The 24154-nt window shown below is 42.2% G+C and overlaps 4 protein-coding genes across 5 annotated transcripts; 2 read left to right on the forward strand and 2 right to left on the reverse strand.

Moving 5' to 3' along the window:
* The first annotated feature begins 4588 nt into the window (after positions 1 to 4588).
* On the forward strand, positions 4589 to 12991 carry unc45a (unc-45 myosin chaperone A). The gene is made up of 19 exons (XM_032523619.1): positions 4589 to 4612; positions 4714 to 4906; positions 5795 to 5970; positions 6098 to 6187; positions 6344 to 6511; positions 6760 to 6928; positions 7715 to 7885; positions 8152 to 8323; positions 8760 to 9060; positions 9162 to 9256; positions 9405 to 9546; positions 9763 to 9903; positions 10095 to 10222; positions 10300 to 10366; positions 10465 to 10578; positions 10671 to 10786; positions 11069 to 11186; positions 11804 to 11959; positions 12084 to 12991. The coding sequence occupies exons 1-19, from the start codon at positions 4589 to 4591 to the stop codon at positions 12369 to 12371; spliced, it is 2829 nt and encodes a 942-aa protein (XP_032379510.1). The 3' UTR covers positions 12372 to 12991.
* Positions 12992 to 13088: 97 nt separating this feature from the next.
* On the forward strand, positions 13089 to 15775 carry rccd1 (RCC1 domain containing 1). Of its 2 annotated transcripts, none has more exons than XM_032523627.1 (8): positions 13089 to 13402; positions 13545 to 13721; positions 13803 to 13968; positions 14063 to 14184; positions 14276 to 14380; positions 14799 to 14966; positions 15051 to 15080; positions 15246 to 15775. In XM_032523627.1, exons 1-8 carry the CDS (start codon positions 13111 to 13113, stop codon positions 15395 to 15397), a joined length of 1212 nt encoding a protein of 403 aa, XP_032379518.1. In that variant the 5' UTR covers positions 13089 to 13110; the 3' UTR covers positions 15398 to 15775. The 2 variants fall into 2 exon arrangements, with proteins under 2 accessions (XP_032379518.1, XP_032379517.1); XM_032523626.1 differs by having other exon boundaries at positions 13092 to 13402; positions 13521 to 13721.
* cib1 (calcium and integrin binding 1 (calmyrin)) lies at positions 15548 to 17443 on the reverse strand. Its single transcript, XM_032523633.1, has 7 exons — positions 17230 to 17443; positions 16748 to 16782; positions 16537 to 16636; positions 16266 to 16419; positions 16057 to 16175; positions 15860 to 15948; positions 15548 to 15772 (listed from the first exon to the last, which is right to left on the reverse strand). The coding sequence occupies exons 1-7, from the start codon at positions 17278 to 17280 to the stop codon at positions 15751 to 15753; spliced, it is 570 nt and encodes a 189-aa protein (XP_032379524.1). The 5' UTR covers positions 17281 to 17443; the 3' UTR covers positions 15548 to 15750.
* Positions 17444 to 19596: 2153 nt separating this feature from the next.
* LOC116694127 (titin) lies at positions 19597 to 23274 on the reverse strand. Its single transcript, XM_032523618.1, has 2 exons — positions 19948 to 23274; positions 19597 to 19755 (listed from the first exon to the last, which is right to left on the reverse strand). The coding sequence occupies exons 1-2, from the start codon at positions 23033 to 23035 to the stop codon at positions 19721 to 19723; spliced, it is 3123 nt and encodes a 1040-aa protein (XP_032379509.1). The 5' UTR covers positions 23036 to 23274; the 3' UTR covers positions 19597 to 19720.
* Between the last annotated feature and the right edge of the window lie 880 nt (positions 23275 to 24154).

Here is a 24154-nt window from a genome sequence, read left to right on the forward strand (position 1 = left end):
AGGCACTGGCTAATTATTGCTAACTAATATGCTAGTTAACATTAGTAATTAAACCTAAACAGCTAATGTATGGGAGAAGTTTGGACTAAGCACGGAGTAGGACTTTCGGTCGGCACCAAGGTGCTTCTGGATTCTCTTCCTGCTTCTGGCGAGAGCAGTCGTGTTTTTCCTCCTCTCCCCTCTTATCTTAGCTTGGCTCCTTTTCTAGTTGTCTACCTTCTTTTATGGAACTTTTTCTTTTTCTCTTTGTTCCCTGCCTGCTGTTTTCCTGGAACATTCAACATGGAATTGATTAACTGGTCAGCGCTATTGACAAGATTTTTTCACCCAAGCATGCCTTACCGGGTGGGCTGATCTGCCTCAGTGGGACATTCCCTGCAGGCTACGCTCGTGATTCCTGGGAGAATTGGCAAGAGGTCTGTCTGGACATTCTCAATGTGGAAGACGTTATTTGGATAATTGGAATTCTGTTGGTGGGACTCCTGATCGTCGGACTTGGAGTCTCCCTGACCTATCAGAAAATTGGTAAGACAGCCGCCAGCAAATTTACCCACAACCTGTCTGGGGAACTTAAAGAGTGCCTACATGGAGTGATTGAGAGGAAGAAGGTTTTACCTCTGAGGGCTGCCCAGTCCAGTGAACTGTCTAGTAACATCTCAGACCGGTCTGGGGAAGCGCAGAGGGCACTTCATGAGTTGGACGCACATGTGAAGCTGAGGACGAGTGGAATTGATTGACGGACATTGATTTGGTCAAATTTCGCCGAATCAATCTAAATGGGATTGAAATTGTGATCTATGCCCCCCCTCCTTCACCTGAGCGGGTAAACAGACTGCAGCTGGACTGCTATCTACTCCTGTGCATTGTCTTATCTCCTCATGCAAGGCCGAACGAACTGAACTTTCTAACAACTTGGACAGTCTGAGGCTCCATATTACACACACACACATACACACACACACAACTCTCACTCCACACCATACATGCCCTCGCCTATCCCCCCCTGCTTCCGTCTGACTGCCTCGGTCTCTTTTTGTTTGTTTTTCCCATTCTCCCCAGTCACCACATAAAATTCCTTCACGTATCAACATGTACCATTATGTTTTGTATGTCTTGTATTCTATCTTGCTATCTGCATAAATCCTTTTCAGAGTGCGAATAGCTGCGGCCCGGAGGCTCTCTCTTAACTGCATTTCGTTGCATTGTACCTATACATGTGTAATGACAATAAAGTTGAATCTAATCTAAACTAATCTAATCTAAAACCGCTCGCCACTCAGAGGGGTTAGCGGGGAATCATCCGGGCTGTGTACAGTAAGGATGGGACGTTGTTGACCTCAACTGCGGAGGTAATAGGGCGGTGGAAGGAGCCCTTTGAGGAACTCCTAAATCCAGCTGGCATGTCCTCTGTGGTAGAGTCAGAACTGGAGGTTGATGGGGATTGTCGTCAATTACCCTGGTGGAAGTTGCAAAGGTAGTCAAACAACTCCACAGTGGCAAAGCCCCAGGGATGGATGAAATCCGTCCAGAAATGTTGAAAGCTCTGGGTGTAGAGGCTCTGTCTTGGCTGACACGCCTCTTTAACATTGCGTGGAAGTCTGGGACAGTGCCTAAGGAGTGGCAGACCGGGGTGGTGGAGACACTGTGGGAGGTGCTGCGGGAGTATGGAGTGAGGGGGTCCCTTCTCAGGGCCATCCAATCTCTGTATGACCAAAGCAAGAGCTGTGTCCGGGTTCTCGGCATTAAGTCGAACTTGTTCCAGGTGAGGGTTGCGCTTTGTCACCAATCCTGTTTGTAATATTTACGGACAGGATATCGTGACGTACTCAGGGTGAGGAGGGGATGCAGTTCGGTGGGCTCATTGCTACTTTTTGCAGATGATGTGGTGCTAATGGCATCATTGGCCTGTGACCTTCAGCACTCACTGGATCGGTTCACAGCCGAGTGTGAAGCGGCTGGGTTGAGGATCAGCACCTCTAAATCTGAAGCCATGGTTTTCAGCAGGAAACTGATGGAGTGCCTTCTTCAGGTAGGGAATGAGTCCATATCCCAAGTGAAGGATTTTAAGTACCTTGGGGTCTTGTTTGCAAGGGAACCATTGAGCGTGAGATTGATTTGTTCCTACCCTCACCTATGGTCATGAAGGCTGGGTCATGACAGAGAGAACGAGATCCAGGGTACAAGCGGACGAAATGGGTTTCCTCAGGAGGGGGCTGGCGTCTCCCTTAGAGATAGGGTGAGAAGCTCAGTCATCCGAGAGGAGCTCCGAGTAGAGCCGCTGCTCCTTCGCGTCGAAAGGAGCCAGTTGAGGTGGTTCAGGCATCTGGTGAGGATGCCTCCTGGGCGCCTCCCTAGGGAGGTGTTCCAGGCCATCCAGCTGGGGGAAGCTCCGGGGAAGACCCAGGACTAGGTAGAGAGATTATATCTCCAACCTGGCCTGGGAACGCCTCGGGATCCCCCAGTCGGAGCTGGTTGATGTGGCTCGGGAAATGGAAGTTTGGGGTCCCTTACTGGAGCTGCTGCCCCTGCGACCCGATACCGGATAAAGCGGATGAAGATGGATGGATGGATGGACAGCTAATGTGAGTCGAAACTGTCTGCGAGCTTCTCCTGACAACACGGTGATTTGTCGACTATGTGACAGCAAGTCGTTTGGTTATGACACAATTGTGAGCCTATTTTTACAAAAACATCTGCTACTGAGCCATAACGTGAGATACAAGGTAATGGAGCCTTATATACATTGTTGTGTTTCTTTAGAATAAAACAACAGACAAATAGAATCTTTAAACGCTTCAGATATAAAGTTATTCACTGTCAAAGTGACGTCAAAATGAATGGCAGTGAATGGGATGCTAACGGCAGGTGATGGCTTCGTAGCATTAAAATGGCGCCATAGAAGCTACGCTTACAGAGGAGAGGCTTACCCCTTGGTTGCACTAAAGGATGCTGACAGCCGGGCTCTCATTTGCTAGCTGTTAATGTTCGAGCTAAATCCCGCTCTGGTCTCAGGGTTCAGTCAATTAATAGTCGGAATCTCAGATGTTGATGTGTGAATCCTTTTTACTACGTAGGATATGTCCTAGAGACAAAGTTACATACATTAAGCTATCACAGCTCTCCCCTTTCTTTGTCTGGCTCTTTGGCTCTTGCACCCCTAGCCTTATTCACTAAGGGTGGGATCTCCAGGTCACAGTTGTGTGATATGTTTGTGTGCTTATTCGCTATCTTTCCAATTGGAATGTGACTGAAAGTTTATGACCCTTTCAGGACCTGCAGAGAAAAGCTAACATGACCTGCTGCCCTTTAGTTGGGCTGGGAAGAGGAACCACAACCAGACACAGGATGCATCCCAAACCATCAAACCCGCTTTTGACATATTTAGTAGAGCTGGATTATAACGGAATGTACCAGAACATCTTATAGTATAGAACAGAATTATTGCAAAACAACTTAAAACATGAACAACAAACTTAATGCATGACCAACATGTCATCATTTATGTTGAAATAATGCTTTTGCCTTTTGGCTTAAATGTATAATGTATAATACAAATCACACACAATGTTTAAGCACATATAACATTATAAATTCCAACATTCGCCAATCAGAGTAAAGCAGCGTAGCTCATTGAATTAATTAAGAACTTGTACAAATCAAGCTTCCTGCAGGCTTTCAATACCACACTATAATAGCTTGAAACAAGGTAACCAAGGCATATTTTTCCACAAAAAAATGTTACAGAGTCCATGGTAGAACTTCAGACATTACCACAAAGTCATAAAATATGTATGGCAGGACACCTTTAACAGTGCAGATATAAATGTTGGTAATCCAGTTGCTCATAAGTTTCTCACTTTCATGTCTGCTGCTATAAAGTAAAAAAACGGTTTTAAATCCATCTGAAGTTGTCAATGTTAAATAGGCTATTTATGAACGGATTTGGCCAACCAGTCAAAGCAATATTTCACAATCTGGTAAGCCAAAACATGTTAGCTTAGTCAGCTGCTAAGCTGTAAACTTTACTAAATTTTTTACAAAAAAATGTATTAAAGCAACTAGTTACACCTTTTAACCCTTTGTGAAGCAAGGCTTTTTAGAAAATATAACCAACAACATTCATAAAATATGCTTGTAAAGTATGGCTGAGGTTTAACCATCTATAAATATAAGCATTTAGACCACTAACAACAATAAAATACTTCCTACAGCTGAATGCATCAAAACCTTGACTTGCTGGCTTTCGTCTTTCATCATAAGGAACTTTTTAAACCCCTCTGTGTCTGTGTGGACTAAAGCAAAGATCATCAATCGCCTCTGACTGAAGAAAGCCACAGAACGAAAATGTAACCAAATGAGGCAGGGATGGAGACAGACGCCGTTCCTTTTATGGTAATAGTGCGTGTCGGGATGGGCGGGGCCATTACCCAAACGTCATCAACGTGCTCCGAACACCCGGAAGCGTAGCAAAGATGTGAAATGTTATTCAGAAGTTAGTAGTGTTAGGGACCAAGAGTTAGCTAGAGTTAAAAGAAAACTACATATTCTCCACATTAAGTAACGCTGTATTGTGTATTACATCTGGAAGATGAGTGTGAGTGAAGAAAAAAAGGTACGGCAATTAGCTACGTAGGCTTTTTAGCTTCATTTTCTTCCAGATAGAATGTACTCGAAGCATTTCTGTCATGTTTTTTTTCCTTCTCTTTAACCCAGGACCCCACAGCCCTGAAGGAGGAGGGGAACACCCTTTTCAAGGCAGGAGACATGCACGGCGCTATCTGCTGCTACACCAAAGCATTAAAGCTGAGTAACAGCAAAGCAGACAGTGCTGTTCTGTACCGAAACCGCTCTGCCTGCTACCTGAAACAGGAGGAGTACAGCAAGGCCGAGGCTGATGCCTCCAAAGGTGAGCTAAAGTAGAGTTCATAGATCAGTACAAAGACACCTTTTAATCTTAGTTTAAATTAAGAGACACTTCACCTGAATATATGTGATACGTATCTATCCTGTTGATATATGTCTATCCTACTGTCTACTTTATTCCCTTTTAATGCCCATATTTTATATATTATATAAATATATCTTTTTTTAACTTTATCCTTGCACTGCTATATATTTTTTTTATTGTACTATGTCTACATTATTCTCTTTTGTTGTCCATATTTAATGCTGGTTTCTAGACTTTATCCTCGCACCATTCGACTTGTTTGCACCACCACCATGACACACACTCTCATAGAGCTCCTTACCGTGCATACTGAATCCCAGGGTCAGAGTCCCTGCCCTGTCACCGCAAGCGTCTCATGCTTATTCATCTTTTAGTACATTTGTGGATTTTTCTTTTATTATCTATTCTTTTATTATCTTTATTATTCATGTGGATTGGTTATTTTATCATCCTGTTTATGATGTATGTGTATGCTGTGTGTGGTGTCTTTAAGCCACTGGGACCTTGAATTTCACCATTGGGGGTCAATAAAGTATCAATCTACTAGCTATCAATACAACCAAACACAACATCTTTTTTTTTTTCTCAATGACAGAGATACTCATGATGCTCTATAGACCCTTGGGTGAAGATTTTAATTGAGAATAACTTTCAACACACACCAACTGTCTTATCTTTGGTAGAATAAACTATTTACAGCTGCTGTTAAGTACACTAAGTGTGTATGGTTCACATTTAGGTAAAAGCGATTTACTGTACTTTTGCAGGAACCGTCACTCAAAGTGGATTAAGATGTACAGTATGTACTATTGTTGTACTGAATGTCATGTCGGTCACTCTTTTCAGCTCTCGATACTGACCCAGGTGATGTGAAAGCCAGGTTCCGGAGAGCTCAGGCTTTCCAGAAACTCTGTCGGCTTGATCAGGCGTTTCTGGATGCTCAGAGGTGTGCCCAGCTGGAGCCCAAAAACAAAGCCTTCCAGGATCTGCTCAGACAGCTTGGAGCACAGATTCAGCATAAGGTGATATGTTGTTGTTTTGTTAATAAAGTGGATTAAGGGTCAGTTTTATATATTTTATGTCTTGTACTTTAAACCGTACCCTGATGAAACTGTTGCTAAATAAGGATTTCTTCTCCTAACCGTGTAGTCGGTGCAGCTAAACTCCACAGATGCTCGTGTGCAACAAATGTTCTCCCTCCTCTTAGATGCATCCGCAAAAGACTCGGATCGACAAAAGGTAAGGGCAACTCATGAGGCAGGAACATAACAAACTGCTGTCATTTTTTATGTGATTTTTTTTTTTTTTTTTTAATTTATTTTTTATTCATTGTATCTGTATCTGTCTGTAAAGTTGTAACGCACCAAAATACAGTGATCCATTATTCAATTTCAGGCTGCTCAGAATCTTGTGGTATTATCTCGAGAAGACGCAGGAGCTGAGCAGATCTTCCGCAACGATGGAGTGAAGCTGATTCAGAAACTTCTTCAGTCAAAGCAGGAGGATGTTGTCCTTTCCGCTCTGAGGACCCTGGTTGGGTTATGCACAGGGCATCAGTCCAGAGTACGTGTAAAAATTAGATAAACATAGAAAAACATAGGAAAACATAGACACAACAGGAAGTGTTGGCCCTCTATATTTGTATTTTGTTCCTTTTTAATTTTAATGCATTTCTGCCGTAGCACACTTTATCAGTATATGTTGCAACATATCAACATCCATGTTTGTCAGAGACTATATTTCCCATGCTAATAACACTTGTGAATTGCTTTACTGCTTTTAACTGCTGACATCCACTGTTTTGTTGCCAGACTATGGCCATAGTGAATGAGTTGGGAATGGAGCAGCTGTGTGCAGTAATGGGATCTGTAGCCTCCGCTGTGTCTCTGGCTGCCTGCCACCTGCTGCAGGTGATGTTTGAGGCTCTGACGGAGGGCATGAAAAAAGAGATCAGAGGGAAAGATGAAGCCATACTTCCTGGTGAGTTTGGCCTCTGATCATGTTTATATGTGGAGTTGGCAACACATGAAAGTTCACCACTAACAAATCTATTTTATTTTATTTTTTTAAAACATGGCACATACAGTGGCTTGAGAAAGTTTACACACCCAGGCTAAAGTTGGATTTTAAAAAGAGGAATAAAAAAAACAACATCTTTTGGAAATTGATCTTAATGCCTTAATTAAAAAAAAATAGGAAAATCCAACCTTTTAAGGACACCAATTTCTTTTGTGAATGAATACTGTAGCATTGTACTGCCTACTTTCCATAAAATCATCTCTCAATGCAAATTAAACCAGCTATTAAGCTAACTGAAATAACACCATGCCAATCTTTATGTATGGTGAAGGGTATGTGATGACATGGGGTTAGTTTAATTCCAAAGGCCAAGGGAACTTTGTCAGGATGCATAGTATCCTGGATCCATGAAATAACTGGCCTTTAAAAATATAAATGTGCCTGCCTCTATGGGAATTCAACATAGGGGTGTGTATACATATGCCCCCTGTGTTTTAAGGTAGAACATTTATTTATTTACAATACATTATTCAGTCACAAAGAAAATTGGTGCCCTTACAAGGGTGGATTTTTCTAAATGTTTTGAATTAAGGCATTAAGATCAATTTCCAAAAGATGTTTTTTTTTTATTTCCTCTTTTTAATCAACTTCAGCATGGGTGTGTAAACTTTCTCAAGCCACTGTAACAGTGTGTATCAGCTTTCTGTGCTGTTCTTTTAATGGTAACTGACTGTGAATTTACCACAGAACCCTCCAAGGAGCTACGCTCAATGTTACGCCACCTCTTGGAAATGATGCCAGCCTCTAAGGTGTCAGGGCCGGGCAGAGACAGCGCCATCAACCTCCTGGTCAAACAAGTTCCCCGCAAGTCCTTGAAAAACCCAGATAACTCACTCACTTTATGGGTGATAGACCAGGGTATGAAACAAACCTGCACATCATGTAGAATGGGTCACATGTTTATGCTATGATGGATACAAAACAGACATAAATCTTCTGCCAAACCTACCCATTTCAGTATTTCCAGTACAGTTTCGCAACCATGGGAAGGAAATGTTCACGTTATGTTTTCAAATGAAATGTTCCCATAGCCTTGGATATCCCAAGCCCACGTAAGATATTCTGTCACAAGTTTTATTTTGCATCGTTCTAGCCTGATTAATGAACTCCTTGTTCACCTGCAGGACTGAAGAAAATCCTGGAGGTGGCCGGGACAGTGCCTGAGCTCTCCGAAGGACCACCACTTACAGACAACTCCCACATGAGCTGCTCTGTCTTGCTTAGCAAACTCTACGATGACCTGAAGTGCGACACAGAGCGGGAGACTTTCAACAAGCTATGTGAAGAATATGTACAGTGAGTTTACCATCAAAACTAATTTCCAATGCTTACTAATGCTTAGTAGTGAACTCAGAATCAGATTTATGGGCCAAGCATACCTACAGACACAAGGAATTTGACTTCAGTAGGTGTTAACTCTCTATACATAGACATAGACACATACTGTACAATAGAGACAATACATAATATACAAAATACAAATATACAAAAATACACGGAGTGGGATGTGAAGTGCAAAAAGTAATAGTGCAAAGTACTGTGCAAGATGCATATTTGAATGATAAGGATGTAATGTGTAGTGAAGTGGGGATGGCCCCTCTTATCTGCAGTTCAGTAGTAGTAGTAAATGACTTATGAACATGAAAAAAAAATCCTTGTAGCCATGAGCACAAAAGTGGTGTTTTCCTATTTCTTTTTTTTTAATCTGATTTTTTTTTTTTTTTCTGGGCAGGCAACATTTTAGCCGACATGGCATAACCGGCAAGCTGCGAGCCATCCAGACGGTGTCGGTGCTCCTCCAAGGGCCGAGCGACGTGGGTAACAGAACTCTGGAGATGTCAGGAATGATGGATGCAGTGATCTCTCTGTGTGCTTCCGAAGATGTAACTCACCAGCAGGTAGCGGTGGAGACTCTTATCCATGCGGCAGGCAAGGCAAAGAGAGCCTCCTTCATCACAGCCAACGGCGTGGCGCTCCTGAAGGACCTTTACAAGAAGAGCGAGAATGACAGGATACGTGTGAGAGCCCTGGTGGTAAGTGTTGCAGCAAAGCAAGAACAGTACATGCATTTCAGACAGAAGAAATTAACCTCTCTAAATAAATGATCCATGGTGCTCTGATGGTTATTACGCAGGGCTTGTGCAAGCTTGGATCAGCAGGAGGGACGGACTTCAGCATGAAGCAGTTTGCAGAGGGGTCCACGCTAAAGCTCGCCAAGCAGTGCAGGAAGTACGTTCGCCTGTGTTGAATCTTAAACCTGAGAAACGTGTTAAGGCTCATCCGCGTTGATGCATTACCTGGTTTTAAAAACAACAGATGACGAGTGGTTCCTTGGATGTAAATTAAGAAGTAAGCTGTTTCTTTTTTTCTCGTTTAGGTGGCTGTGTAATGAGTCTCTGCCCCCGACCTCCCGCCGGTGGTCTGTGGAAGGCCTCGCCTACCTCACTTTTGATGCTGATGTGAAGGAGGACTTAGTTGAAGACAAGAATGCTCTCCTGGCCATGTTTGAGCTAGCAAAGGTTTGACTGTTAATTGTAATTGGAGGTTTTAATGACACATGGAAAATACTGGGCAATTATGAAGTCAGATTCCCCTTAGAAGAGCATCTTAGTGATCTTTGTCTTATTTATTTTTGTCTAGTCTTCAAAACCCCCACTGTAAGAATACACACAAACATTTCTATAGTGTTGACTTGGATCACCTTGACAGCCCAGTTTTTCTTTGTGTTCCTGCAGTCTGAGGATAAGACGGTGCTCTTTGCTGTGGGCTCCACATTAGTGAACTGCACCAACAGCTATGAGGTGGAGAAGCCAGACCCTCAGATGGTGGAGTTGGCCAAGTATGCAAAGCAGCATGTGCCTGAGGAGCACCCCAAGGTACCATTTTATATGTTTTTATGTAAAGCTACATTTACAGCACACAAACATCACACAATATTACTTCAATATTGCACAGCAGCTTTACTGCTTCCCTGTTTCTTTGGGTGTTCTTGGAAATATTTTGACATGCATATTTTTTTCTTGAGAGATTTATTTACATGAATCTGTCTGTCTTTCCATTTTTTCAGGATGCACCTTCCTATGTGGAGAAAAGACTGATGAAGCTGCTGGAGGCTGGTGTGGTGTCTGCGTTGGTGTGTATGGTCAAACAGGAGAGTCCTGCCCTCACTGACGCTTGTCGGGACTGTATCGCCAGGTAGGAAAATGGCAGGAAGTCTTTTTCACTCACTGTTCTCTCTGTAGATTTTCTGTTAATGCCATTTCTCACGGCAGGGTCTTCTTGGCTTTGGTGGAACGACAGGAAGACAGAGGCACAGTGGTGGCACAGGGTGGAGGAAAGGTAGAGCAACCTGACTAATCTACTTAGTTTAGCCTGCACACTGATCTAAACACATTGCTTTAGGGGGGTTTACATGATTTATGTTGTATTCTCCATAGGCTTTGATCCCACTGGCATCCGACAACACAGATGGAGGTAAAATCAAAGCAGCACAAGCCCTGGCAAAAATAACCATCACATCTAACCCAGAGATTGCCTTCCCAGGAGAAAGGGTGACGAAAAAGCCTCTTTTAGTTACAAAACCCCCCCCAAAAAAACCTAAAGAACTTATCCTAATGAACCTTGTCCTGCTTTCTGTTGTCAGATCTATGAGATGGTGCGCCCCCTTGTCAGTCTTCTGAGTCTTGAATGCACCCTGCTGCAGAACTTCGAGGCACTCATGGCTCTCACCAACCTGGCTGGTATCAGTGAAAGACTCAGGTTGGCCACTAGGGGGAGTCTTTCCTAAGAATGCATTACAAAACACAGTCCATTGGAAAGGGGCATGACCTACATTCAAGTATGCAGAAACCAATAGTTCAAGTTAAATTCTGTAGTTTTACTTTTTTACACATGGCAAATCTACTTTCCTTATAAAAGGGAACATAAATCTAGTTACAGATGAATGTGTCATTTTTCTAGATAAATATATATCTTTTATTGTGACAGTATAGTTTTGTATCAGTATTTAAAGTTTTAGCTTATATGTTTGTTGTTTCACAGACAAAAGATCATAAAGGAGAAGGCAGTCCCAAAAATTGAAGGCTACATGTTTGAGGAGCACGACCTGGTCCGAGCTTCTGCCACAGAGTGCATGTGTAATCTGGTTTTAAGCACAGAGGTAAGACACATGTTCATAGGTGATTTTAGTTAGGTTAATTTGTTTCACAGAATTTCAAAAACAAATTACATTGAAGAAATACAAAAATAGAGGTGAAAATACAGCTCATAAAACCTCAACCAAAGTACATACACAAATGTAGATAAAAAGAAATACATGTCAATAAACAGTAGGGGCGGACGATTCAGAAAATGTCACGATTCAATATTGATTTTTAGGCTCAAGATTGATTCAAAATAAATTTATTGATCCAAAAACGATTCTAAAAAAAAATATATATAAATAAATAAATATAGATACTTCTCCCATGTGATGGAATACATGCCATTACAAAAAAAATATAAATAGATTTTTGGAATTCTATAATTCGATTTGGAATCTGTAGAACTTAAATCGCAATACAAATGGGAATCTTTTTTTTTTGCACACCCCTGCTTAATAAACAGAAATAATTGCCATATTTAAAGTAAAAACAGTTTCTAAGAGTTATCTTTAATCACACAGTTTATACAGCAGGGCTTTCTAAGTCTATTTTTATATATAGAAAATGACATAGTGACACATCGTATGGCACACATGTTGAAAAGCACAAGTAAAAGTGTTTGTTTGGTCCTCAGGTGCAAAAGTTGTACCTGGCCACAGGGAACGATCGTCTGAAGCTGCTCGTGCTCTACAGCGGCGAGGAGGACGAGAGGCTGCGGAAAGCTGCCGCGGGAACTCTGGCCATGCTGACCGCCGAGCAGCCGGAGCTCTGCGCCCGCATCCCAGGAACGGTAAGCAGAGCACGGCAGCACGTCACTGTCCCCACACAGCCTTCAGCTTAGCACTGTGGGATAATACAGTTGATCCATTATTCCATTTTAGCTTACATTTCTTCCTGTTGTCCTCTCTTCGCAGACGACCCACTGGCTAGAGATTATACAGTCGCTTTTGCTCTGTGAAATATCCGACCTGCGCCACCGCGGAGTGGTCATAGTTCAGAACATGATGCAGGCGGAGAAGAGTCTGGCCGAGGCGCTCATGGAGAGTGAAGCTCTGGAGATTCTTTCTGTGTTGGCAAAGGGAGGAGAGGGCACGTCGGAGCCTGTTTCAAAGATAGCTCAAAACTGTCTGGACAAGGCCGTGGAGTACAACATCATTATGAACAGGGAAGGGGGGGGGAAGGGCAAAGGAACGGAACCCTGAAAACACAGCCGCAGCGTGTGAATGTGCCTTCTGGTAGTGTTTAAGAGCTTCCAGTAATATCGTATTACGGTTTAAAGTACAAGACATAAAATATATAAATCGGGAAATGGGTCTTAACTAAAAACTGCAAGGCAATAAAAACTAATGAAAAGAAAGAAGGGTAGTACATAAAAGCCAGCAGATACTCACAGAAGTGGATTGCTGTTTTACATTACTTTTGCACTCATTGTATTTATCTTTATAATTTTGTATGTTCATGGACCAGCAACAAAAGTGTATGTGTATGTCCAATCAGGCTACTTTATATATATTTTACTTAATATTGCCATTCATTGATATTTTCAAATGTTTTTATTTTTGTCAATATCATTCTCCAATGCATTTCCATTGCTTACTTCCACTACTCTATTTAGTGGGAATTGAGATTCAGCAGCTTTTAGCAATACAAGCATTCTCTAGTCGTTTTTTTTTATAAAAGTTGCCCTAAACAGGCCAAAACAAGTACATTCACATCGTGTGCTTCTCTGTTTATCACTCCACTACATTCCCAGTGTCTTAATTGTACGTTGGTCGTTTTCTAGTTCACTGAACACATGGGCAAAGAAATAAACCCTATGTACTGCCCTCACTATTGTCATGTCTCTGCTGAGTTCACCCATCTTCACTGTCAAGTAATGGTGCGACTATTCTACAGCGCATGCGCATTGCAGTCTGGTGCTTCTCAACAGTGCAGGAGCTAATGCTAGCTACTTTCAACAGTTCATGGTTTAAACTCCTCGGCATTTTCACGTTAAACCAAACTGAGGTAAAAGCCTTTCCGATGCGGTGGTTCGGGTTTGGTTTTAACGCATTTGGACAGATATGTGTCCACGAGGAATTAATTAAAGGAGTGTGGAGCGACGCTGTAAATGAAGTCAAAGTGAGTACTCCGACAGAGCTTGACAACCAGGTAGACACAAGTGACTGCTGCTTGACGACTGGTTATCAAATTAGAGCAAGTTGGAGTAGAAGAGCATCACTGCATTTGGATGGTAAGTCTAGCTGATATACAACACATCTGGTTGGACACTCTTATTGTAACATAAATAGAAGACGTCACTCTATATGAATAAGACTCATGTATTCACCTTGCTCTCTGTCTGTGACTAGGTGACAGCTGTGCGTGCCTTGCGGGTTTCGTCTCCAATGAGTCCTGTGGCAAGCCTATGAAAGAGAGCCGTGGCTGTAAAGATGCCATCGTCAGTGAATCGTACTTGACCCTCGCTTTCTCCGACAGACTTGAGTCCTGGGATCTGCAGAAGAAAGAGCAGACTCCATCATGGAGCATGAAACTAAAACCACACAGCTCTGGTATCTGCTTTGACAGCTACAATAAGTATTATGTAAGTATATAATAAGTGGCTAAATAGTCCACTTGTTGCTGCTTTCCAGGACCCCCTGTGAATCTCCCATTAGTCCCTGGGGGTTACATAGCCATGAAACCGCCCCTCTACCGTCTCTTATCACCACACCTGAGAGCCAAGAGTCTGGCACTGAGTGCAGAGCATGCCATCCTTCTCACTGCCTCCGGAGCTGTGTACACCTGGGGACTGGGCAGGTAGACCTACTTCTCACACGTATGTCTTCATTGGTAATCTGAGCATTAACATCCTCATGCATATCTTGACCTTTCTTGTGTGCTTCTTTGACAGCCACGGTCAGCTGGGACACGGAGGCCTCACTTCTGAGGAGGAGCCCAGGGCAGTGGAGGCACTCTGGGGGATGCCCATGAGCTGCATAGCTACAGGAGGCTGGCACACTGTCTGTGTCAGTGGTAAGTCATACAAGATGTTGGCAGTGAATACAAATAGTTATGGCCTCAATCAGGTGTCAATTAAGTGACCTTAAATAACCATTTTCTTCAGATGGGGGAGATCTTTATGTGTGGGGCTGGAATAATAGCGGCCAGCTCGGACTTCCATCACAAGGTCTGAGGAAAACACTACTGCAGCAAAGTAGCCAACTAGCAGGTAAGGGAAATTTCATCAACAAACACAATCATTACCCATAGTGCTATCTATCAATCCAAATACTTTTCTGTTACTGAACTGCATTGTTTTTGGTGTGGCATGTTACAGTGCACCACACTTCAATGTGAGCATTTCCACAGCATCTATAAAGGATGCCAAGCTCTGAACAGGCAAATAAATGTTCACCATTGGGTTCCCTGTGAATGTATTTTTTCAATGTATTTAGACACTTTAAGCACCATAAACTAAAGGCCATCAAGCTCTGTTTAACTTGGTGAACTACAGTCAATATCTCAAAATACAAATTCCCAATTTATATATAGCATTTGAAGTGTGGGAAATTTGCTTTATTGGATATCAATGAACCACCCCCTTAACTGTAAGTAGCAAGTACTGCATCATTAACTGTACTGGACAGGCGCACCATGCCAAGATGCCAGCACAACTCCCACTGAAGAGCCAGAGGAAGAGAAACATGAAGAAGTATTCATATCGATCCAGGCATTCCCAGCTCTGCTGGATGTCACTCCATCATGTGAAATCAGGACAGTCAGCTGTGGCTGCCGCCACACAGCTGCAGTGACAAGTAAGGATCTGCACTTGACAATAGGTGTATATTGATGCACGTTTTCTTGGCAAATCTATCCTCTATCATATTTTCTCATTTCAGCCACAGGGGACCTCTACACTTGGGGCTGGGGTAAGTTTAAATTTGGAGATAAACTGGCACCTAAACAGATTTTGAATCTGTTGCAAATGCGTTACATTTTTTAATTAATTAATCAGTGTGCTTAGAGCACACCTTATGTTGTATGTGATGTTGAATTCACCCTGTCCATCATGTCTTCTATTACCTGAATTTCAGGTGACTATGGCCAACTTGGACACCAGACTTTTATCAGTTCAGATGAGCCCCAGCGGGTGGAGTTCTTCAGGGAGCAGCAGATGCGTGTGGTTGATGTAGTGTGCGGGGCATGGAACACTTTTGCTGCTGGCGTCAAGGAGGAAGTAGCATAGTCTTAAAAATACTATGAATGTGGATAATGGACAGTTTCCAGGAAGTGTAAATTATCAAAACAAATACAAGACTTTGAATTAAATGTATTTTGTAATTTACAAGTTATTTTAATTTGTGTGTATAACAAAAAGAAACTTTCTGAATGAGCGGTTTTTGAAAATGTTTTTTAATTTTCCTAATAGAAATTTAAAAAAATCACAGGTTTTATATTTCACAAACAATGCATAAAATAGTTAAGGCAGTAAAATCCACAGGTCGATATAATTTAAGGCAAATATTTAAAATTATTGACTGAAAATTAAACAACATAAGAGAGTTAAAGGGTGATGCTTTTAAACAGCCTGGTAGGTCTTCACAGCACAATCTTGAAAGAGCTGTGAAGAAATCAAAGAGGAAGCAGTTAGGAGTGAACCAAACTAATGAGTGAAGCGCATATATCGGCGAGAATTAGATTTAGTCACCTGACGAAATCTGGTGACCTTGAAATAACATGCTGAAACTCTGAGAGGTTCACGGTTCCATCCTTGTCGATGTCTGACTCTTCGAGAATCTGAAAAACATACAAAGGAAACAACCGTTACACTGACACATCTGTGCACCAAGCTGTTTTAACCATCTAGTGTAAATCTTCAAAGGGCAGAAGCCTCCATGAACTCACATTGTTGATGAGCTGTCTCATTTCTTCGGTGGTTAGTCTCGTCTCATCCGTCTCACCGGTCAGGCAGTTTACCAGCTTCTCCAGATCACCGCAATCAAGAGTGCCATCATCGTCAAAGTCTGAAAATACCACTATGCTTATTACACCGATCAATAGCCTTCCCGTTATCATCAATAACCAGCTCACTTTTTAAAAAACACGTTATTTACCAAATATACGGAAAGCATAGTGGGATTTGATTTCCAGAGTAGCAGAGTCGCTGAAGGCACTCAAGAGATCCAGAAAGTCCTCAAATGTGAGGCTTCCATCTTTCTGTTCAGAGGTTGAGAATACATGGCATATTCTTTTCCTGAAAGGGTTGGACTGTGACAGTAACAAGTACAAGGGTCAGTACAGTTTTGCAGCGGACAATTCTAGTCATGCTATGAGAACGACGCCTAAACATAACATCACATTTCGACTATTAAATCGCTTTTTTACCTTGAGCTCTGGCAGAGTGAGAATCCTCTCCGTGGGTATTCTGACATTTGGAAGGTCTTTCTCATCCTTTGTTAGCAGTTCAGTGAATCTCTTGTGGGCACTAAACAGACAAAAAAGCGCGTAACGTTAATTCACGGCAGCAATGCTAGGTTTATCGCAATACTTTTACCGGTAACACGTTTGTTAATGTGACATACATCTGATCACTTACAGAAGAATTTCTTGTTTTGTCAAGAATGTCAGCTCCTAAAAGTAAAAGTCAGTATTGTTAGAATGACAAGTCACCGATTAACATGCAAATGACTTTTTTTGAGTTCCTATAACGTTAACACATCTAGCTATGGTCTTACAAGTGATATGAGCATTTCCGTTAGCCTTCACTATATTGATTGACGCTATGACTTGTTTACAATTTAATTTAGCTGCCATTAGCGCTGTGTTTAGTTACCCTAGCTAGCTACGTTGTAGGAAATGCTACAACTAACGTTGCAGACCGAAAGTTAATTATACTATACTTATGACAAGGTTCTAGAAATTTCTTGTGTCTTAAAACAATTGGCTACGATAGCTACGTTATGCTTGGTTACTAACTAAACTTACGTAGCCAAAACAACCGTTCTCAACTTTAGCCACCCAGTTAACAACACCCATTACGACGTATCTGCTTTTGGAGACTTTGCTTTGGGCACTTACTTGATATTCTGAGAGCATGTCCTTGCCAAGTTGACTTGCTGTAGTTCCCATTTTGAAAATGTCGACTCAGAAATGTACTTTTGTTGTAAGAGTTGCCCACAGAACTATTACGAACAAGCAGCAAACAAGTTAGTTGGTTTACATGGCTTACTTCCGGTTCCTTCTCTTTCCTGTATTACCTACTAAACTGTTTCCATAGTGACGCACTTGCAAACATGTGTTATCATGACTAAAGGGCGACAGCAGGTGACATCGAGGACTAACCTGTGTTATGCTTAGGCCTTTTGACAGTTCATATGTACCAACAATAAAAGATAAAGTCCTTATGATGACTCCTTACTTTAGTTTTTGTTCCCAGTTTTAGAGCCACTGATGACTTGAACTACTTTTTAAAAGTAATTTGGGTCCTCTATTTAACAAGGAGGTGACAGAAAACAAGATATTCAGGGGGAATGACCAAAAGTGCCACCACCCCTTCCTATAACTACCAGGGGTGGGAATCTCTTTCTTGCGATTCCAAGGCCAACGATTTGCTTCTAAGCCGATTTATCGATGCATCTCGATGCAACAATGTTTTTATGTACATTTCCATGCGTGATTTAAAAAAAATATAGCCTACATGTAAATCTGAGTTTGTTAGATTTTGACATTTACAGTATTTGTCACACACCCGTTTTAATGAAATGTTTTCTCTACTGAGGTTTTTGTTTTGGAGGCTAGTCGTTCTGTGCTTAAAGGAGAATTCCAGTCAATTTCAACGTGTACAGTAGCTCTGTTTTTTTTGTAGTGCTGTCATTAGCGAGACCAATGAAAACAATCGGTGCAGTCTACACTGTGTTATCCTCCTGCTAGATTCTGCACCCAAAAGGCTTAAACAGGGCAAGTTTTTAACTTGTTTTTAGCCACTATGTATGCTCAAAATGTCATTATCAGTGCCTAGCCATGTGCAGTTATTCCTTCAGCCAGTGCACATACCTCTGTTTATTTCCTGTTTATTTCCCGTTTTTGTCCGGTGAAGTCCACACTTGTCGATTTTCACAACTTTCATACCTTTCTGTCACATCTACTTCAGTCAGATTCACTGTGTTCACTTGGAAGGAATAACTGCACATGGGTGGGCACTTTTAATGACATTTTAAGCATATTTAGAGGCTAAAAACACATTTAAAACTTGCCCTGTTTAAGCCTGTTGGGTGCAAAATCTAGCAGGAGGATAACACGGTGCAGACTGCACCAATTGTTTTAATTTGTCTTGCTACTGACAGCGCTACAAATTAAAAAAACCAAAAAAAAACAATCACATGTTGAAATTGACTAGAATTCTTCTTTAAAGGTGGACAATGGGCTTCTTAGAAGATGAAACATGAGGTGGTCAGATGTAATGTGATAGATGATAGCCTTTTTGTGTTTTTCCTAATTTTATGTATGTCTTATTAGATCATGTGTATTTATACAAAATGTTTTTTTCCCCCTTTTTTTCCTTTGGGATATTTTTGTATTTGTTTTTCTGCACTTTTGCCTAAACTCCTAGTTTTTGTCCATTATCCCTCATTCGGTCACTCTGTTTTGTGATTTCTATATTTTTAATAATCAAATATTAACTTATCAGAATAGAGCATTGAATCGTTTTAGAGAGAATCGCGATGCATCTAAGAATCGATTTTTTTCCCCACCCATAATAACTACCATAGTATATCATCAAGATAAAAAGGTTCCATAAAAGATTTCCTTAAAAAATAATAAAAGTAAAACTTATAATGGGCAGTAAAATGTAAAAAAAAAAGTATAGGAAGTACTCTTCATAGGCTTAAATTAAGAACTTTATTCCAGGAGGGTTCTTTTGCTGGATATCCAGGTAGTGTGTAACACTTAGGATATTGCTAAACACACAGTAATGATGTCACTTGGCTTGTAGTCCTATCAAAATGGGAATAAGTGAAATCCAGTGATCTTCCTCAAATTTTACATTTTTAACAGTAAAACTATTTCTGCTTTTCTGTTTTTATATTTTTCTTCATGCCATCCAGTGTTAGGATACCTTTCATCATCCCATAAAAAATCTAAATCAAGACTTTAGTAACTGTTCTAAACATCCTTATTTTATTATAGATTTGCAAAACACAGCATATTGTTTTTTGTAGTTATTTTATTTTTAAACCACAAAAACCAACTCAGGAAATCTATGTATTTTCTTCTATAAATAGGCCGTAATTCATAGATATAAAATAAAAGATAACAACATAAATATTAATTTCTATGCCAAAATATATCATTATTATGGCTTATTAGTAAACAAACCTGATGCAAACGTTTTAAATAGATTCTGTATGTAATAAATCAAAAAAAAAACTGTAAAAAACTTCTTGTAATGCATTAATTCACAGAGCATTCGCTTACGATTTTTTCTGAACAACATTGGTTGAATGTGAGAAATCGAGGATCTTGACAGATGGTCAGGAGGAGGCTACTTCCAGCCTGGTAAGAAGACGAGCTAAGCTTCTGAATTTGTCTCCCAATCGGTTCTATCTGAAAAAAAAAACAAATAAAAGAATTAGTCTTTATGCAGGAAATAGAACAATCTACAAAAAGTGAAAGAACCTTACAACTGCTTAAGATATCTAAATGCTCTAATCCCATCACAAAAATGCAGATTTTTATACAAAATATACCAGCTCTCATCTTTCTGTATTCATGTAGTCTTTACAGATTGTGGCCTACCTGTCATTTTTGTTCCCTCCTTGGTCTCAGCTGGAACACCAATCCCGTACTCGTTTTCACCGGTGACCCGGAAGAAGTAGATTCCTCCCTCCTCCAAGTCAGAGACCTTGTAGGACAGTCGGTGACATTTGTCTGTGAGTTTTGTCCACCCTTTCCTGCTGATGTCCCTTATATCTACGAGGTAGTTCTTGACAGGGGCTCCACCCTCATTCTCAGGGATGTCCCAGGTAACGGTGGCAGAGTTCTTGGTCACGTCTTTAACTGCTACGTGAGTTGGCTGACCAGGTGAATCCAAAACCCTCACGTTCAGCGTCAATGAGGCAGATCCAGCAACGTTTTGCAGTTTGACTATGTATTTGCCGGAGTCATCGCGTGTTGCTCCTTCCACTGTGATAGAGGTGACCGAGCTGCTGCTGTTGATCATTCCTCTGACTCTCAGATCTACATCTGCTTTGTCCCATGTTACGCTAGGAACAGGCTTGCCTGTGAAAGGCACGGTCAAGGTGAAGGAGCTGCCATCTTTAACAAGCAGGGTCTTCCTCATGTCTGCGCTAATATCAAACCTGGGCTCCTCCTCTCTCTCCATGGCCACTTCAGGATCGGATTCAGGACTGGGCTCGCTGTTGCCAATCTTGTTTATGGATCTGACGATGAAAACATATTCCGTCCCTGATGTGAGTCCAGTTACTGTAAACTCTGTTTTATCTGTGTTATGAACTCCTACAGTCCAGTCTTCTTCTGTTGATTTTCTGAATTCAACTTTGTACCCTGTTACTGGTGCTCCACCATCAAACAGCGGCTTGTTCCATGACAGAGTGATGGAGGACCTGGATGAATCGATTATGATGGGTTTTGCAGGAGGGCAAGGGACAAACTTCGGATCCTCTGCCAGTGTGAGTGGGCACGGGAGACTGGGTTCACTTAGTCCAGCAGCATTCTCAGCAAAGACTCTGAATTCATACTCGCATCCCTCGTGCAGCCCAGAGGCTTTGACTCGTAGGTCATAGACAGGCTTCTTGTTAAAACGAACCCAGCGGACACCCTGCTTCTCTCTCTTCTCAATGATGTAACCGCTGATGCGGCTTCCGCCATCAGAGGCAGGTCTCTTCCAGCAGATAGTCATAGCCTCGCTGGTTGCACTGGTGACCTCAACATCAGTTGGAGCAGATGGGATAGTAAAGGGATCCGTGGCCTTGATGGGCTCACTTTCCAAAGTCTCACCTTCCCCGTATTTGTTCACTGCTCTCACCCTAAACAGGTATTCATTCCCTTTGAGTAGCTTGCTTATTTTGCAGGTAGTAGCCTTCATTTCATCGTACACCAGGGTCCAGGATACACGGCTGGTTTCGCACTTTTCAACAATGTAGTGCATAATCTCAGCACCGCCAGTCTCATTAGGGGGTCCCCATGACAGGGTGCATTTCTCTGCTGAAAGTCCAGACACTACTAGAGGTCCAGCAGGTGGGCAAGGCCTGTCCAGGACCTTGCAGGTGATAGTCTTAGATGTGGAACCACCTGCACTCTGTAGGGTCAGAATATACTGTCCAGAGTCTTTTCTTACACATTCTCTGAGAAGTAGAGAGGTATGCGTCTTTGTTGCACTTATCTCAACCCGTCCCTTTGTGCCGATATTTCTACCATTCTTTAACCAAAGCACTGTAGGGTTGGGGCGGCCAGAGATGTCAGCATCTATTTTTAGGTTTTCTCCTGCTTTGACAACAACCACCTGTCTAAATTTGTCCCCCAAGATAATTTTGGGTGGCTCCACATCATGCTGTACTGTAACGGGTCCGGTGGTTTCAGAGGGCGCACTGAACATCTCAGCTGCATTCTTTGCAATCACATGAAATTCATACTGTTCACCCTCTGTTAGGCCACTCACTTCCAAGAAGGTGTCCAGTAAGTTGGTGAAGTTGCACTTAAGCCAGCAACTATTTGGCAGCTCTTTACGCTCAACAATGTACCCTGTTATTTTAGCCCCACCATCATATTCTGGCTTGTCCCAGGAGAGGGAAACTGAGCTGTTAGTTATATTGGAGACTGCAAGGTTGTATGGGGGATCACACTGGTCTCTTGCTGCTACAGGCTCAGAAGCCTTACTGCTCGGTCCAACACCAGCCATGTTCTCAGCACAGACCCGGAACTCATACATCAGACCTTCTTCAACACTTGTTACCTTGAATTGGATGTCATTCACTGGGTTTCTGTTTAACTTTGTCCACAAAATACTGCTTTGATCTTTGCATTCAATATGATAACCAATAATAGGGCTGCCACCGTCACTGTCTGGCTTGCTCCATGCCACCACCATGACAGCCTTTGAGGCACTAACAACACAGAGATTGGTTGGTGGACCAGGGGGCTTAAAGGGATACTGTGCAACAACAGGTTCAGACTCAACAAAGTGGCTCTTGCCGTAGCGATTCTCTGCAGCAACACGAAACTGATATTCAGTGCCCTGCGTCAGACGGGAAATCTTGATAGATGTTCTTGCGAGTGTTGCTGACACATTCTGCCATATTGTGCTGCCTGTATCTCTCTTCTCAACGACATAATTACTGATTTGACATCCGCCAGTATAATGTGGGGGCTGCCACAACAAAGACATAAAGTCAGCACTCACTTCAACCACACTGAGATCACTTGGTGGGCCAGGTCTTTCAAAAACATTAACAAAGATTTCAGCAGATGTGGTTCCAGTCAAGTTGGTCAGGGTCACCTCATAAACGCCAACATCTATTCTACTTGCATCTTTGATGATGATTTGAGATAATGCGTCAGATGTGTGCACATTTACCCTGCTTGTTTCTTTCAGCAAGTTGCCATCTTTCTTCCAGGCTACTGTTGGTGGTGGTACACCCTTGAATGGAACGTCAATCTTTAAAACATTTCCTGCCTTCACACTGAATGCATTGGAAAGCAAGTTAATAATGGGCTCAACACTAGTATCCTTTACTGTAACAGGTGCCAAAAGGAACTTTGGCTCACTTTTCCCCTTTTCATTTACAGCACTCACTCTAAAGAAATACTCCTTTCCCTTTGCCAGCCCGGTAATAGTTACTTCCAGGGCTTTACTCTCTGAACACATTGTCCATGTGTATCTCCATTAGCCCGCATTTCTATGATATAACGTGTGATTTTACTTCCTCCATCATTGTCAGGCTTCTCCCAAGAGAGTCTTGCACTATTGCAAGTAACATCACTGAGTGTGATTTTGCCAGGAGGCAGAGGAGCCTCGGACACTTTAACAGCCTCAGTGGTCTCTACTGGTAGTCCCGTGCCAAACTCATTCACAGCCAGAACACGGAAATAATAGAAGCTCCCTTCCTGGAGATTGTCAATCTTGTATGAGTTTCTCACACAGTTGCTGCAGACACTTGTGAATGCCTTCCTGGCCTCCTCTCGCTTTTCTATGATGTAATGCAAAATCTTTGCTCCTCCGTCAATGAGAGGTGCTTCCCAGGAGATGGACACGGAGTTCCTTTTTGCATCATTTACCTCTAAGTTGGTTGGCGCACTGGGAGAGTCCAATACTCTGACATTGATGAATGCTGATTTAGAGCCAATGCAGTTCTCGGCCATCAACACATACTTTCCTGTGTCATTTCTGTTGACATTCTCAATCAATAACTCTGTGTAGGAGCTTGTCACCTCAATTAGAGCACGCTCACTGACAGTGCCACCTTCCTTTGACCATCTAACCTCAGGCTCTGGCCTTCCTCTGATGGTGACACGGAGTCGTAACGTGGAACAGGCTCGAACACTGACAATCTTCCTTAAAGTAGTGTCCAACTCAATCTCAGGGGCCTCCAGTTTTTCAGCAGCTACCACAGACCCAGGTAGATCCACATGATCTCCAACTCCAGCAGAATTCATCGCACGTATACGAAAATTGTACTCTGCATTTTCTCGCAGTCTCTTCACAGTGTAGTTTGTCCCCTCTACACCTGTGCTTGGTGTACATGTGATCCACTCATCTTCTGCTAATTCCTTCATCTCAATTACAAATCCACTGATGTCTGCTCCACCATCATAGATTGGTTTTGACCAGGTCAGAGACACAGTACTGCTGGAATAGTCTGTCACTTTAGGGTTGGTTGGTGGACCAGGTGGGTAAGTTGCTTCACATACTTTTATATACTCACTTGGTTCACTGGGTGGACCCACGCCAGCAGCATTCTCTGCAAATACTCTAAACTGATAGCAA

The sequence above is a fragment of the Etheostoma spectabile genome, chromosome 8 (genome assembly GCF_008692095.1).
Source record: "Etheostoma spectabile isolate EspeVRDwgs_2016 chromosome 8, UIUC_Espe_1.0, whole genome shotgun sequence".
In the NCBI taxonomy this organism is placed as follows: domain Eukaryota; kingdom Metazoa; phylum Chordata; class Actinopteri; order Perciformes; family Percidae; genus Etheostoma; species Etheostoma spectabile.